The 17412-nt window shown below is 44.0% G+C and overlaps 1 protein-coding gene across 2 annotated transcripts in view; it reads right to left on the bottom strand.

The window, feature by feature from the left end:
- The window catches only part of KBTBD12 (kelch repeat and BTB domain containing 12), a 573283-nt gene that overhangs the window by 310288 nt on the left and 245583 nt on the right, over window positions 1-17412 (bottom strand). For both annotated transcript variants that reach the window (XM_086939286.1, XM_086939285.1), the window contains exon 5: window positions 5065-5262. In XM_086939286.1, coding sequence (XP_086795412.1) covers window positions 5065-5262 — 198 coding nt within the window. The remainder of the gene's footprint in view (window positions 1-5064; window positions 5263-17412) is intronic.

Genomic DNA, 17412 nt, shown 5'->3' with positions numbered 1-17412 from the left:
CCCCAGTGTTATGGAAGCCCCACTTTGTCTTTAAATTATATGTAGGACTTACTATGATTTTAAATGATATATTCCAATGTTCTTGGTCAATGGGCGATCGTAAATATTCATTCCAAGAGTTACCTCTAACATCTCACACTGACACATTCTCTTTCAAGTATGGAACAGAGGCTATTTTAAGGTTGTGACAGATTTTGACATATTTTGCTTGCTGTGCAAGGAACTGTTTAATCAGTTTTAATTCTAACATTATCCAGATCTGTGAGGTAGAGTAGGTACAACAAATAACATTCTATATGTATTACGTTGGACCATTTCAAGAGTCTTAGCTAACTTCCCTAATCATGCTTCAGCCCTGTAGGTTAATGATGGCAAACGTTTGCTTGTAACCTCCTGAAGCAGAGGTTCTAATAAGGGATTTTTAAGTTTTCTTGGCAGAATAGTCAGAGCAAAACCAAGAGATCAAGCATTTGAACTTAATGATGAGATGTGATGGCGAAAATTACCTCACTCATCAAATAGCACCACAAGATACTTCTAAACATGTACATGTTCTAACAATTTAAATGCTACATACGTTTTTTTTTTTTTGCTATCATCCGAAGACTAGAGCTTTCATGCATGACTACCCCAAATAGTTCACTCTGTTAATTATCCCTAAAAAGTATTTAGTTTTTTTGTAACTTCAAAGAAACTAAGAGAATGTCTGCCTCTCTTGTAACATCTCCATTCAGGGATGTTCTTCTTTTTCTCTTCCTGGTTCTTTATTTTTCAGACTGTCCCAATGCTCTCTAGCCAACAGCTCCCTCGAGATAAGGATGGGTAGGTGTATCAGCCCAGAAGAAGAGAAGATGGAAAACCTTTTCCGATCCTGTTGTCTTTACTAAACTTTCTTTCCCCTTTCCTAAATAGAAAGTGATGTCCTTTTTGTCTCACTCTCGGGTTACCCATTTCTTAAGGTTGCGAATTCTGTTCCTCAAGTTGAGCGTTTTTTCCTAAATTTGAATTTCTTTTTCAACAAGATCCTTCCCTGAAACAGGTCTCAGTTAAATACTCTTTAGTGCATGTTGCTAGAGCAGACTTGCTTTCCCTTTTCCTGATGTTCCTCTTTTCTATGACAGTCTTCATTGAGCTTTCATCCTAAATTCACCAGTGCCACCGCCATCAATGTGATCGTGGATCTCTTCCACACTTTCTCCTTCCCCGTTATGCACTTGGCTAGCCATAACCCTCACCAGAATCGTGCAGAAGCAAAAGCCCTTTGTTGGAGGGTTGTTCCAGGTTAATAGTTTCCGCCTGGCCCGGTACTTGGCATCGACAGCTGTCCTTGCCTCCTCTGCCAACCGCTACTCCTGGAGTCCATGTCCTTTGTCACCCAAGTCGGTTTCTCTCCAGCCTTTATCAGATTTTTTGTGGAACTTCCCCTCCTACATTGCATCCTCCCTTAAGACTGTTTCCTCTTTTTGCTGCAAGAGTCTACAAACAACAGGGAGAGTCTCTCTTTCATTTCTATTCTTTTTCATCGCCTTCAGTCTGTTGTCTGTTTCTTTTACTCCTAGTCTGCTTTCCTTTCCTAATGTTTTCTCTCTTTCTGTTCTCCAGGGGTCTGTAGTAAAGGTGGTGGTAGTGGTGTCAGGCCTCGTGGGAGCCATCATTTGAGTACGTTTTCTATGCTAAAAACTTTCAGAAAATGATCACTGTTGACTGATGACTCATATTCATCCTCCCACACAGGACTCAGATCACATCACATCTCAGGGAATTCCACTGGCTCCCAATACTTAAACGTGTTTGATTGAAACTCCTCACGCACACATTCAAGGGACTCCACTACTCAGGCCCCACCTACTCAAAAAGTCACATATCCTTCTACCCCCCACCAAAACACCTCCACTCCGCAGGACTCCTACCCGCACACATCCCGCACACAAAGAGAACCAGAGCGTGAAGACGAGCTTTCCCTTACATCACTCCTAAAGCGTGGAATGACTTAACACTACTCTTCTTGAATTCCACAAGCAGCTGAGGACCTGGCTTTTCAATTAACCAATCTACCATAGGCAGGGCTAGACACACACAACTGCTCATCAACAAGATAACCTCACGAGTGATAGTGCGTTTTACAAATATACATAACAGTACACTGTCACATCTGTTTATCATAGAAAAATTATTTTCAGATTTACATAACGGGACGCTAATTAAGTAGTAACCTAAAACAACATATTGTAATAGTGACGTATTGGAGTCATCATTACCGTGGGCAGAGAACTCCGCTCCAATGGATTTTTGCATACTCCGCGTTCTGCTGAGAACGCACAGTTTATGCAAAACTCTGACTCCGCAGTGGAGTGGAGTTCAGCCCTGGGCCCTCCCCACCTCCACCCCCTCAATAAATATTTTTAAAAGAAATATAAAATTAAGGTAAAAAATACATTTACCTCTATCTCGGCGTCTCCGGGCTGCCCTCCACCTCCACGCCGTGGTCTCTCCTGCAGAATCCCCTACGTCAGACATACGCCATAGTAGGACTGTGCATGCATGTGCATCCTACCCACGACGTACGTCTGACATAGCGGTTTCGATTTCCAGAGGAGGCCATGGAGAGGAGGAGGAGGGCAGCCTGGATATGCTGCGATAAAGGTAAGTGTGTGTTTTTCCCTACATTTTTATTTCTTTAAAAATATTCATGGGGGGGGGGGGGGGGTGTAGGGAGGCGCGGAGCGGAGGTTTTGCCCAACTTCGTGGAGCTCCCTGTAGAGCAACTATGCCAGCTCCGCCCGGGCTTAGTCATAAGATTATTAAGGAGCCTGCCATTTACTACTCCTAACCATACTTTGCGGCAGACGAATGATATTTACCCAATCTATCCTTTTCTGTGAAAGGATCATCCGTGGTGGAATTTGCCAAATAACCCTGGTTGCACTGACTCTCCGCCGTTGTGTCGGAAGGTACTGGCTGCTGCTTTACACCGTTTCTTATTAGCAAATTTATTCAGGTGAATTAATCTGTTAGAAACCCACCAAAAAGGGAATGTTGTAAAGAGAACCAGTAGACAGGCACTGAGAGCTAAAGAAGGAGTGATGTGGCTTCCTGGAGGAGTGTACCTTTTCAGGTTTTATAAGAATTGATTCTTTTATCAGCTTCTTCAAAAAGAACATCGACCACAGACAATACACCAATCATCCCATCACTGCTCAGCAAAGAGAACTATTTTCATCGGAAAAGAACCCTTCAAGCATAACATACCCGCAGCCCCAAAAAGGAGCCCACCATGTAACCCGGATCATTCTTTTGCCAATTCTGTAGATTCCCAGCACCCCTCCTCCTTGTAATGTCTACATTTTAAGCCTCTAAAGTATTTTTTAATGCCACTCTGTGTGCAGGATCAGTCGCTCCATGGGCTAGCTCATTAAAATGCCAATATTTTTGCAGCATCAATTCTTGCACGGCATGTTATTTGGGGAGACGCGCATTAGATGCGCCTTCTTGTTCCATCTCTATTTTGCATGAGCAATGTTCCTCCGCACCAGGCCTGCTGTGTCAGCAGCTTTTGTGATTTCATCCGCGGCTTCTACAGCTCAGCTTTTCGCTCCAAAGGGATCTTTAATAATGCAACAGTATTTTCATAAGATAGCTCTGAATTCAAGCGCGCGGCACTGGGAGGCAAAATAATGATTCTGCTGGTTTGAGCAGAAGCCTTATGTAACCATCTGTGGATATTTCTGCTCTCTGATTGGTTGGTGACCTGTGCCAAACCTGCCAGCAAAACACTGGGTCCCTATTCACAAACCCATTCCCATGTGTAAGTTCCTCTAACAAGGCATTCACAAAAGGTGACTTTGCACTTGTAAATCCATTTACTTATGTAATATTGAGCCACAATTGTGTAACATTGTGTCTGAGTGAATCCCACTGCAGAAGCAGGGTTTGGGATTTCCACAGAGCGAATGCCCTAGAAAGTTTAGAAACACCCACAAATTCTTGTGTGCGTGTCTGACCATCAACCTCCCTCCCTTCCATTCTTACTCTGGAAATAGAGATGTCCTTCCTGTCAAGGGTGGATGTACATTTCTGTGCATGGTAGGAAGGACACCAGTGTTTAATTTGAGCCAGAGATTTCCGATGCTGAGCATCGGCACTTACTTGGTTTCCGGTACTCGGCACCGGCACCTAATGGTCAACACCACACCTAGGCTAGACTGCCACATGGTGGTGCTGCTCATGTAATTTAGAGATGAACAGTATAACAGTTGTTTAGGAAAACAATAAACATTACAAAATTGCTACTACCTGCCCCTCAGCCATTCTTTTCACATTGGGCACCTGGAATAATCCGAACTGCCGCATTTACATGCCAGAGAGATGGTTAGTAGTTGTTTTGGCATCAATGACAAGGGCGATGGGTGATGCCAGCTGCAATAGCCTCCTAGTCAGAGCCCAGGCACTTTATATTTTGCAAATTAAGCACTGAAGGACACCCTTAAAAGTTGTTGATACATTAGGAAAGGGGTGGTAAAAAGTTTTTTTTTCAAAAGTGCCATTGCAAAAATAACATTCCTACGTGTGCATTTGTATACTGTGAAAAACTGCACACTCCGCTGAGCATCTGAATAGTCACAATAGCTAATTCATAAAAATGTTCCAGGCATATGCCTATAAACCGGCGAATGCAAAAACCACAGTTGATGGACAGAATGCAGAACAATGTCATACATTCACCCCAGTACAGAGATCTTGGCCTAAATCCATCGTTTTTTTGCACTCCACACCACCCCAGTTCAGAAATGGCCATATGCAAATCAGTCTGACCCTGTGCCTCATGGGAACAGTCCAGCCCGAACCGCCAAACCGGCGAGACACAGGTTTTCGGGATTTATGGCGTTAGTGAATTGGCAAAGGTTTCCAGAAGTACTCCTGAAAACCTGTAATTCACAGGTTTTAAGAGGTACTAAACATCTGCCAATTCACTAAAGCTGTACAGTTGCACCAACACCAGAGTCATTGAAATATACTCCATGGCCCACATTGCCTTCATTCACCGCGCCCTTTTCGCCACCATACCTGCACCATGGAATCCTCCGCAGACATAGAGCTTTCCATCCACTGCCCCGGCACTGCTAGAATTGCTTCGTAATGAAAGAAGAGGGAAGGGCATTGGTGGTCCAGCTCTCCAAAAATCTCCGTCAGCATTGTAGATTTCCACGGCATCGAGACATATCCGAGACTGTCCCCGGTCTGGGCCGCGACAACCGATTCCACCTGAAAAGAAAAGAGGCATTGTTAGATTCTGGGAGACAGAATGCATTACCTCTAGGATGGGGAGCATAAGACAGGGTCAGTATCTGGGGGCTGTTCTTGTATATCACACTGAGAAAGCAGGCAGGTCCTCTAAAATGTATTAGGTGTGTGGTAATGTCTCTAAGTGGAGATTCTTCCTTGGATATGTAACACATTTTCTGTAATCTTTTAGTTAGCCAACTCTTCTGCATTTTCCTTTAACCCGTTGACCGCGGCGCGAATTCCGCCGCGGTGCAGGTGATTTATGGATTGGGCATGTTTTGGATGGCCCCCGGCCGTCCTCTGCACACGTCCACTGTGATGTCGGACGGCTGGGGGCCAGCCGATGCACAGAACGGGTTAAGCTTCATTCTCAATTTAAAAAACAGTAAAATACGAAGTTATGAATGGAAAAAAAATCTTACACTCTTGTCTCATTCCAGAGTATGCCACTTAAAAACCCTGGTGTGGAATGGCCCGGTTACTTACTAGTAATCTTCATTACTTTGAGTCCAGGTCCTGCTTATTCCCACCCGCCCAGGGGGACGGACTTGATTATGTTGTAGCGGATGGTGGAGCAGTGGAGAGGTGTGGCTCACTGGTTAGAGGTGACAGACCCGAGTGCAGAGAACGGCCCGGGACCAGGGTTCGATTCCCGACGCGGCAGGGTCTTGGACCAGGATCAGCGGACTGATAATTCTCGCATCGGTGCCTACTCCGACCAGGGATCACACTCGGCAACTCTGGGCATTAGCTTGCCTCATCTCCACAACAGCCCCACACAAACGCCGGGGATGCCTGGTTTCACCTTGGAGACCCCCAGGAGGGACTATCTCACAGGGAAAGCCAGGACGTGTTCCCCAGCGGTCTATAGCGCTACGAGGCCTCCGGGTAGCAGTGCGCTTTACAAGACACAACAATTTACAATTTACAATGGTTGTAACTTGCTTGTATATATACAGGATGTGTTGTCATTACTCCTCCCCTTTTCTACTGCAACATGGAAATGGCGGCCATATTGGGAGGATTTTTTTGTATGTCTGCTAGGGAACAGGTGTTGTGGGACGGAGACAGAATCTTGTAAGTAAGGATTGTAGCGGGGAAGACGGACAAGGAAGTAATGGTGGCTTCAAAATGGCTGATGGTGGCCATGTTGAAGGGCTGGGAGATGTTAACATTGACGAGATCACTATTATACCTTATATTTAATGTATGCAAGAAAATCATTATTTCTGCTGGTGGACTCCACTGGAGTGGGGAGGATGGCTGAGTTCTTGCAGTCGCATGCTACTTGTGTTTTACACAATAAATCACAACACACAACACCTACAGTATGTATGGGGCTAAACTACTGCACTTTCGAGTCAAAACACTATTATGTGGGCGACACATCATAAAGTGCTGAACAAAGATACTTAATTAGTACACCACACATCAGAAGTATACAAAAGTCAATGTGCTACTTGTGCTTTGCTGTACTACACAATACCATTTTGTGTTAAACTGTTCCACTTTTGTGTTAGATGACAGAAAACAGCACCGTATTCCTGAGCTCTTATTCTGGGATTGGAGTGTGGATACTCGGTTCATTTGCAGAAATGTGCTTTGAAATAGATAAACAATGCTATATTATAATTGCCCTTGCCAAAGGGGACACTGGCATTCTTATTCTGGCTCAATAGATTCTTGGGGGGGGGGGTCAGATTTTCAAATTAGCTACGTTAGTGGTTTAGTGAATTATGTTTTTTAAACAAACTAGTGACATCAAATTGCTCGACCAAGTTTATTTTTAGTTTCAGGGTGTGATATGATTGTGTATGAGTTCATTTAGATGCATTGAGAAACCACTTTGTACAACTCTGAACCAAAAATAGAATTCACTGGAGTATTAATATAACTACATGTGTTAGCTATCAGTCTTGTCACCTCAGATCAGCACAGTTTGATTTATATCATTTCTGACAGCCTAGGGCTGATCTCATTAGGGTATAATTGCCATGCAATTGTGGAAGCAAGTGGCACTGCACAGCTGTGAAGGATTGTCAGTTTTAATCCGTTCCGTGCTTATGACGGAACCACGCCATCATGAGCCACGGGCTCCGTGGGCTCATGACGGCTGCCGCTCCGTCCACGTGGCATTAATTCCCCGCCTGTGCGAGCGAATTAATGAGTGGGCGGGCCATGACGGAACCATGCCGTCATGAGCACAAGCCGACCGTGACTCATAACGGTGTGGTTCCGTCATGAGCACATGGGCGCCGCGCTCATACCCACCCCCCCACGCCGCGACAAAACTTGCGCCGCAACGAAGGGGTTAACCCACCTTTAGCCAAAAGTTTGTTTTGCAGATTTATATAGCGCAAACACGACCCGACGGTATTGGTGCCCTTTATATGAGCACCAGTTCTGTTGCACAAGGACATAATAATTGGTTGGCATGGGAAGGGAGAAGTGTGGCACAAGGACATAATAATTGGTTGGCAAGGGAAGGAAAAGTGTGGCTCACTGGTTAGAGGAGGCAGACCGAGAAGCAGAGGTCGGCCCAGGACCAGGGTTCAATTCCCGACGCGGCAGGGTTTGGAGCCCAAAAGTCCACGGACCTGATAATTCTCGCTTCGGTGCCTACTTGAATCAGGGGTTCATGCTCTGCAACTCTTGGCAATAGCTTGCTCAATCTCCACTACGGCCCCCGTGGCGGGATGCCTGGCTTTCACCTTGGGGGTGCCCAGCTGGGCTATCCCACAGGGAAAAACCAGGACGGGTTCCCAAAGCAAACGCCGAGATACCCTTTGTGGTGATACGTGCACTATATAAGAAACTACATTACCATTTTTAAGATTAAGTGATTTGTCCAGAATCACAGGATGTGGGGTCGACCCCGAGGCTCGAACATTGGTTTTCCAGCTCCAAAGTCGGCAGTCTAGCCGTTAGACCACATCCTCTCCCCAAAATTGACTTCATACCTAAAGTCTGACATTGTCTTGAACCTCTCTTAAAACAGTGGCCCCTAAAAGGGCATCCTTGGAACCTCCTGGGACTATTTTCACCAGGCATGAGTGACTGTGTTTTCGTTCTTGTGTAAACCAAGGTATCAGGAAGAAGGGGCCTGGCATCGACTCACCAAAATACCAGGGAGGCGGAAGTGAAATCCTTCACTATTTGACCTTAATGACGTCACAGGAAGTGATATGCTATGATCTTTGAAGTGTGTTCTTCCCAGAAGTGATGCCACATGACATAAACCCCAACAACATCACAATAATTGACATCAGGAAGTTCCATAATACCTGTATGATTAATATACCAAATATACATGAGGGTACTAGAAAATTTTGGGAAAATGGTGTCAAATTGTGTATTTAAAGCACCATTTTTCACATGCATTTTGCCAAATCATCTGAAAAGGCACTCAGTACATTTTCGATTCCTTTCTTGGAGTGCCAAAACAACAAAACCTGAGAGCAACAAAGATACCTAATTAGTACACCACACATCACAAGTATACAAAAGTCAATGTGTTACATTGAGAGCTAACTCCACTCTGGCCGGGTCAACATTCTGTCATGGTTGCCAAAGCTAGACTGGGAATTCAAAGCAGCCCTGGCAATATTGTCATACTGGCCCCCACCCCCGAAAGGGTGCGGGGAAAGGGGGCAAGCATGAAGCACTGCTGCTTAACAAAATCAGCCCCCAGCACTGGTACTTTTGTTACTGGGGACGGATATTGCAGCATCGCAGAAAAACTGTCCCCTACTGCTGCTAAGCGGCCCCCACCCTTCCAGCCTCCCATGCTAATGCCTGATACCTACTATGGCCAGACCGAACCTGATGGTTGCCCCCATCGTCCATATGCTGTGAGTGCCCCCTACGCCAAATATCACGTTTGATACGCTCGCACCAGAAATTTGCCATTAACATCATCCAGATACCTTAGGTGACCTTATGTCACAAGTTACCTCTAATTTGCCAGGCTCCACATTTCGTCATGGCTGCCCCCTCCCATGAGACTAGTGCTATGATTTTGCCATGGGTGCGCCAATGCCAACAATGACATCTAATATGCCAGTTCCAGTTTTTTAGCACAGGCCCGTTATTCCATTGATTATCTCCAGTATGCCTGTGGTAATATGGTATCACATTTGCCTGCCATGCTAAGGATTACCTCCAGTAGGCCAGCACCAATATTTTGTATGGGTGCCTCTATAAGCTCAGAATTACCTTCAGTATGCCGGAGCCAATGGCAGTCTTTAATCATAATTCCTTGTTCTCACTCACTTAAATTCACTCAGTCTCACTCAGTCTCACTCACACGCTCATCTGTTCTCAACTGGTGGAAAAATAAACTTCTATTCATATTGCTGTAGCATCAATGGGCCAATTCACAAAAGTAATCTGAGGCAAAATCCTAACTTCATGACTTTCGGTATTCACAGAAGGCATTAAGGAGTACTAAAGTTAGGATTTTGTCTCAGTTAATCTTAAATTTTGGTCTTAAGTTACACTTAAACAAACTTAAGTTTAATTGAGACAAAATCCTAGTATGTTCTTGGCACCGATACATCACAACATGCACTGATATATTATAAACTCAGATAAGAATGGCGTTTTCTTATTGCTCTGAAGTGCCCTGTAGCGTAAATATGCCTGTTAAGATTCATGAATCTAGAAGGCCTAGAGCGCATTTCACTCAAGGTTGTAGATTTGTACGTTTCCTCATTGTAAAGCATAGCCTCGCTTTCAATACTGCCAACCAGAAGTGAGGTTTTAAATATAGCAATGAAGTAGTGTATGGCTGTATTGTATCTTTGCTTCAAGGACATCTCACATTTTCTCTGTGAAAAGATCCTGCCACCTGCTCATTAGATGCCTTTCACTGAAAGTTAACATTTTCTGACACATCTGCAACCCATACATTTGTATGGAGAGAAAAATGTATATGAACCTTTCAATTTTGTATGGATTTTAGCATTATAAGCTCCAACAGAACGTGTTGACTGAGAGCTCAGGTCTGTTGAATTGACAATTGTTTATTTATTATTTGAAGTGCTGCTTGCTATTTTTATATTAAATGCAGGTTAGACTTTCGGCTTCCCGATGTGTAGTGTTTTATTGTAACACTCATGTGTACTCACTCAATCATTCTCACTCAATCTTGTGCCACACTTACTCTCACTTGTCTCACTCATTCTTATTCTGACTCATGTATCCATTCTCAGGCACTCACACTCACCTGCAATCACTCTTGCTCTCACTCTCTCATTCTCACTCACTTAATCAATCAATCAATCAATCAATCATTACATTTGTATAGCGCGCTACTCACCCGGAGGGTCTCAAGGCGCTGGGGAAGGGGGGTCCACTACTGCTCGAAGAGCCAGGTCTTGAGTTGCGTCCTGAAGGAGAGGTGGTCTTAGGTCAGTCGGAGGTGGATGGGGAGGGAGTTCCATGTCTTGGCCGCCAGGTAGGAGAAGGATCTTCCTCCGGTGGTGGCTCTGCGGATGCGTGGAACGGCGGCGAGGGCGAGGCTGGTCGATCGTAGCTGGCGGGTGGGAGTGTAGAAGGTCAGGAGGTTGTTGAGGTACCTGGGGCCAAGGTCGTGAAGGGCCTTGTGTGCGTGGGTGAGGAGTCTGAACGTGATCCTCTTGCTGACGGGGAGCCAGTGCAGGTCTCTCAGGTGTCCGGAGATGTGGCTGTGTTGGAGGATGTCCAGGATGAGTCGTGCGGAGGCGTTCTGGATGCGCTGGAGTCTTTTCTGAAGTCTGGCTGTGGTTCCGGCGTAGAGGGTGTTTCTGTAGTCTAGTCGGCTGGTGACGAGTGCCTGGGTGACCGTCTTCCTGGTTTTGGTGGGGATCCACTGGAAGATTTTTCGGAGCATGCGCAGGGTGTTGAAGCACGAGGATGAGACAGCGTTGATCTCACTCGATTGAACCTTATTACTTAGTCACATTCAATTGCACTCACTATTACTCTCACTCATTCTCACTTATTCTCATTCGATTTTAGTCACACTCACATACTCTCTCATTCTCACTCACACTCTTTAACACTCTCTCATATGTATTCATTTATCACACACCCACTTGCGAACACTAACACTCACTGCCGCTCACTCGGGCACATTTGTACAAAATAATAGAGTATTATTCACTATTAGTATAATAAAAAATGGGCAGAAAACAAAGAAAGCATATCCCTGATGCCCATAAGGGCGAGTCGCCCACATAGTTCTTGGTACTGATTTTGCCCCCTCAAAAGCAAATGGTTGCAAAGGCAATGCCAAGGGTCGCGAGGAGGAAGCGAGCCCAGCAATCTCAAAACAACATCAATGCAAGATGGGGAGATCTCAGATTGGTAGATTATTCAGGAAGTTTTGTTGATTCTGAGGTGTCAGCACTAGAGACACACTGCAACAGTTCACACCTGAAGACCTCAAGGATGACAAAACGTTATTGTGTTTGTAGACAGAAAAGAGTTGTACAACAAAACACACATTACTTCACCAGGGTGTGGGATTTTCAGAATGTCAAGCTTGAATTGGATTGTAGGTCTGGAAATTGAAGATAACTGTGCTCCTGCCTTGAGCATACTCAAACTTATTATATGCACTATATGCTGTCCAATAGGAATTACCTAAGGACTTGCTTGTGAGTGTCACAGATGCAGACCCACGACTCCCTGTTAACATACTGATGTGCTCTTAAGTCAGGTGGCGGCAAAGCAAGATTTACACACTCAGCAAGGCTGACACCTCATGGTAGTCAAAACAAATAAAACATGTTACATAGGTAATGTAATGTAATGCGCACTGCTGCCCTGAGGCGTCGTGACGCTGTAGACCGCTGGGGAACCCGTCCTGGCTATCCCTGTGAGATGGTCCCTACTGGGTATCTCCAAGGTGAAACAAGGCATCCCCAGCGAATGTGGGGGGCCATTGTAGAGATGAGGCAAGCTAATGCCCAGAGTTGCAGAGTGTGATCCCTGGTTAGAGTAGGCACCGAGGCGAGAATTATCGAGTCCGCTGACCCTGGTCCACGACCCTGCAGCGGCGGGAATTGAACCCTGGTCCTGGCCGTTCTCTGCTTCCGGGTCTGCCGCTCCTAACCAGTGAGCCACACCACACCACTCCACTGGTGCATGTGATCATCACATTTACATGTGTGATCAGCACAAAATACATTTTTTAAGGTGAGGAAGAGCAGGCAGGAGTGCAGGTGGTGTAAATGAGGCTTCAATGAAATTTAAAATAATCTAATGCAATTTCTGAAATGTTGTTAAGCGAAATTACCGAAATTACACCATTTCGGCTGTAAACAACAGAACATGAGCAGTTGTTGTTCGCAGTGCTTTTGTTTTTGTGCATTTTTGATTAGCGCAAAATGCATTGTCGTGTCAAAAAATTGACAAAATGGTGCATTTCATGCTAAAATATAGTGATAAATGATGGATTTAAATTTCACGTAATCACACATCATTTGAATTATTTTAGTGACATTTTGCATAGTTCCACAGAATCAAATTACACCAATATCACATATCTCTAGACGTAAATGCTTAATGGGCATTCCAGATACTTGCACGTGGTCTCCTCGTGCAGAACTTGAAGTGAGTTTTTGGATGTTACCTAGACTTTGTCCTTGTGATAAAACATAAGGACTCTACATTTGCAAATTATACCAACAAATAAGAATAATAAGGAGTCTTTTAAAGTTTGGTACCTTTTTTGGCAGTTGTACATAAATACTATCATTAAAACCATTTGTAGCAAGAAATAATTGACTGAATTCTGCTGGGGAACGCATAGGATTTTATTTAGAGCTTGTTGGAGCAGGATCATCACCATCCTGGACCACTTGAAGTTCCTAACCTGATACAGAGACAACAAGAAAGAGGAATCGGAGCATAAATGCCTGCACAAGTTCCAAAATTGCTTCTATAGTGGCATGAAAAAAGGTGCAAAACTGGCTGGAGGCACAATTCCCTACACCCCCAAAATTGGGAAGCAGGTCAAGACCGGCATCTACAAAATCATGTATACAAGATAGCCCAGCACACTTTTATACATAAAATATAACAATGATATGGTAATCAAAAAACAAAGCTTGTTCCAAAGATGAGTCGATGTATTAAATTTGATCCTTTATTCAATTATTTTTTTAAAAACTTTTGAAACCGCCAACACGTTTCGTCCCATCCAGGGACTTCTTCAGGGCTGATGGTGTATGGACGGACAAATTATAAGCTGTGTTTGTTCATCAGTAGTGTTGGTTAGAATGAAAAGTTTGAGATATCAAGAAAGAGTGTGGTTTCTCCATTAGTTTTTAAAATTTCAAATTTGATTCCACGTGGCTTCTCTTAAAAAGGCAAAGTATCCTAGTTCCGAAGTGTAGTTACCTAGACTTTGTCCTTATGATAAAACATAAGGACTCTACATTTGCAAATTATACCAACAAATAAGAATAAGGAGTCTTTTAAAGTTTGGTACCTTTTTTGGCAGTTGTACATAAATACTATCATTAAAACCATTTGTAGCAAGAAATCATTGACAGAATTCTGCTGGGGAACGCATAGGATTTTATTTAGAGCTTGTTGGAGCAGGATCATCACCATCCTGGACCACTTGAAGTTCCTAACCTGATTTAGAGTAGGGAACCGCTGATTTCTGATGTTAGGCCCTCAGTGACTCCATCCTCAGAAACCCTTGACCTGGTGACCATCCTCCACTGGGCCGCAGGTCAGACTGATAAAAGCTACACACACCCTGACTTTCTGTGCCGGACACATCCGCTCATCCATACTCCTACTTGCACAAATTCCACGTGTACGGAAAACCAGATCTGGCACTCTAGCCTTCTCCTGCATCGCTCTTAAAGCTTGAATGACCTGCACTCTACACAAGAGCCTTCACTTCACTTTTTGAAATCCGTAAGAAGCTGAAGACCTGGCTTTTCGAGGTGTCCCACTGGGCCCTTGGCGTGCCTATACTCACACCTGCTCAGCTCCAGGATACCCTCCCGGGTGACAGTGCGCTCTATAGATCTGCATATCAAAATAACATAACATAGCATAGCATAACATAACATAGCATGACATAACATAATACAACATGACGTATCATAACATAACATAACAGGGTCCTCTGTGCGAACAATGGCCAGCCCAGGCATGGAAACAAATGATTTCCCTGATGCACTGAGAGCAAATTAACCACCCTCCAAGGCAGTTTTTTGGTCTGAAACTACCTCCCGGCCACCACCCCACAACTATGCAGAGCAGCCCAAAAAATCTGGGATCCTGTCTGCCATTCATCTATGCCTTCAGAGCATCTTCTACCATAGTGAATGCACTGAAGATACAGAGATTCCAACTAGGCCGAGAAGATTTCTCGATGTGATTGGTAGTGTGTCCAACCTGAATATTGAACCCACAGTATCAGTGGGACAGAATATCGAGGAAAATTATTGAAAAATAATATTGGATAGGTAAGTAAGTCTAGATTTTCCATACCTTACACCACATATATGTACCTACGTGGTACATACACCTTCAAAGTACATAGATGTGGAGTCAGCAATAGTATATCTTTACTTCCCTGCGTGCACTTACCTTTCAATATTTTGTACCTCAATATTCTTTTCTATACATTTTTGTATCTCAATATTGTTGGTTTCGATATTCAGGAGCACAATTCTTTGGTGGGACGTCTCCAGAGGAGTAGAGGCCAGGGCTCTGCTAATCTTGCAGGCCGACGGGCTGCACCCAAGGGTCTTAAATGGACCCCTAGGTTTTGAAAAATATTATACTGATATTCCATAAGTCAGCACCAACAGAAGAGATTCATTCAGAAATTGTTATAATGCACATCTCTAACATACAGTTCTATCACTCTTTTATGATTGGATGCAGTCACAGAAGCCTGGACGACACACTAGTTTTTCTTTTGAAACATGAACTCTTTAATCAAACAATTGATTCCAAGTTCCCTGATTTGGAGCTGAGGGGAGGTCTAGGACAGCTAAAGTTGGGTCCAGTCAGAGGCATTTTACAGCATGGTTTGATTTGCCCAGGACCCCCACCTTCTAAGGGGCCCCTAGTAAAGTGAACTTTCTTTTTATTTTACTACTGTCTATACTGTTCCTCAATCTAAAACCCTCCACTTCTGACTGTCTGTCTATCCAGTGTCCTTTTAAGGATATTTTGGGTCCCAGGCAAGACATATTTCAGCTGTTTTTGTGTGACCCTGTTGAAGTTTACCCTATATTTAAGTAGTGTTTGGCATCATGTGGGCTTTAATTAGAAGGGCACAGGTATTGCAGTTCGAATTCGTTAATAGTGGGGCCCCTAAACTAGGTCTTGTCCAGGCTCCCAAACATCCTAATGACGCTGTGTCTATGTACAAAATGATTTTGAATGCCCTAAGGTGAATATTGGTAAAGAAAACTAGACTTCTTGGGAAGAGTGAACTTGAAGATTTCTTTACCTAAGTGGCCAGAAGAACTAGCCACATCCAGGTAAAGCTTGGAACCTCCGTGGTATGCAGAGATATTTTTAGGGTTCGCCCCGCCAGAGGTTTTGCAGAGTTTTAAGATGCTAGATTCCCTTTAGTGGAGGTTCCTATGGTAGACTGTGCCTGAATTCAAACTCTAGTGAAAAACTATTTCTATACATTTGGTCATAACTCCTTAGAAACAATGGAGCATCCGAAGTTAATTTATTAATTTGTTGTTGTCTACCAACCAATTTGTGTTACGTCACTCTTAACACAGTTAAAATTGCATATGAGATTGGTGGTGCTGTTCTGTTTTTATTCTGGAAACTCTGATGAAGATCTTTAACCCCTTCCATGCTCGTGACGGAACCACTCCGTCACGAGCCACAGACTCGCTGTGCTGGTGACGGAGTGGTTCCGTCACGGCGTGGTCGCCCCTCCCACGCTGCAGGAATTCCACGCCTGCGCGGCCGTTCTAATGAGCGGCGGGCCGTGACGGAACCACTCCGTCACAAGCATGGGGGCGCCGCGCGGTCCTCCCTTCCCCCCAGCGCCACGGCGGAATTACCGCTGCGGCCAAGGGGTTAAGCTATGGTGAGAATTTAGGAAAAAATAACAAAAAAGGGCAAAACAAATGATGGTTTACAAATCACAAAAAGGCCATCATTTAGGCAGGGATGATTTCAGCTGTCATTTTGTCAATGTTTAAAATGACATATTGAAAAACAATAAAAACGATCAGGTTACATAGAGCAATTAAAGGTAGCATTATCTGACTTGTTCAGGTTTTTTTAATCACGTTTTTCTCCATTTGTCACTGTTTTCCCATCATTTTTTCCCAGTCTTTTATCCCTGTCTCACTTTTTTTCATGAAAAATAAGCCCTGGTCCCCAAATAAAGTGTTAGTGCAGCCCACCTGTTTCGGAATAGATCTAATACTAGATTTAGAGATCAAAGATATCAATATTGAGTAGGATCGACCGGCCCATCTTCATAGGTTGTGGCGACCGAGGATGAAGGCATTTGGCCTGTTTTAGATTTATGAAGCTGGGGAGTTTTGTACTTGAACCTTGAAACCACTTGGAATAAGAGAAACTGACTTGTGCACTGAGGAGGAAGTGTTAAATTATTTATAAGTACTATTAATAATAATATCTGCCCTTGGTTAAATGTTGTTCGTCTGTAGTGCATAACATGCTAAATAACAGGACTTAAAGGGGCCATCCGGTGAATGAGGTCACAATTGGCAACCAAAAGCTAAGCAGGCGTCACTGAACAAAGGAACATTCTAGAATGTCTACAATAGGGGTCTGTAATATATGTATGACTCCTGAAGATATACGAGAAACCTATCTGGTAGATTTATATGGCGGCCCTTCTTTTTCATCTAGACCCCAGGGAACTCTTGATAATAAGCTCCCCCACACTTGGCTTTCAATAAAGGAAGTAAGAGCAGTTATCGAAAGAATAAAGCTTTCAAGGGCCTCCGGTCCCCACAACATTCCAGCGGTAATAATTACATTGAATAGTGATTGGAGGGCAATGGTGTATTCCCTCTTTGTTTGTTGGATATCTTCAATGGGCCTCCATGCTCCATCATGGAAAGGGTCTATGGTAAAACCCATCTTAAAAAGTGGGAATGGCTT

Source organism: Lissotriton vulgaris, chromosome 9 (assembly GCF_964263255.1).
Source record: "Lissotriton vulgaris chromosome 9, aLisVul1.2, whole genome shotgun sequence".
NCBI lineage: Eukaryota > Metazoa > Chordata > Amphibia > Caudata > Salamandridae > Lissotriton > Lissotriton vulgaris.
The sequence above is the reverse complement of the archived record's forward strand: the minus strand, read 5'-3'. Positions and strand labels throughout refer to the sequence as shown.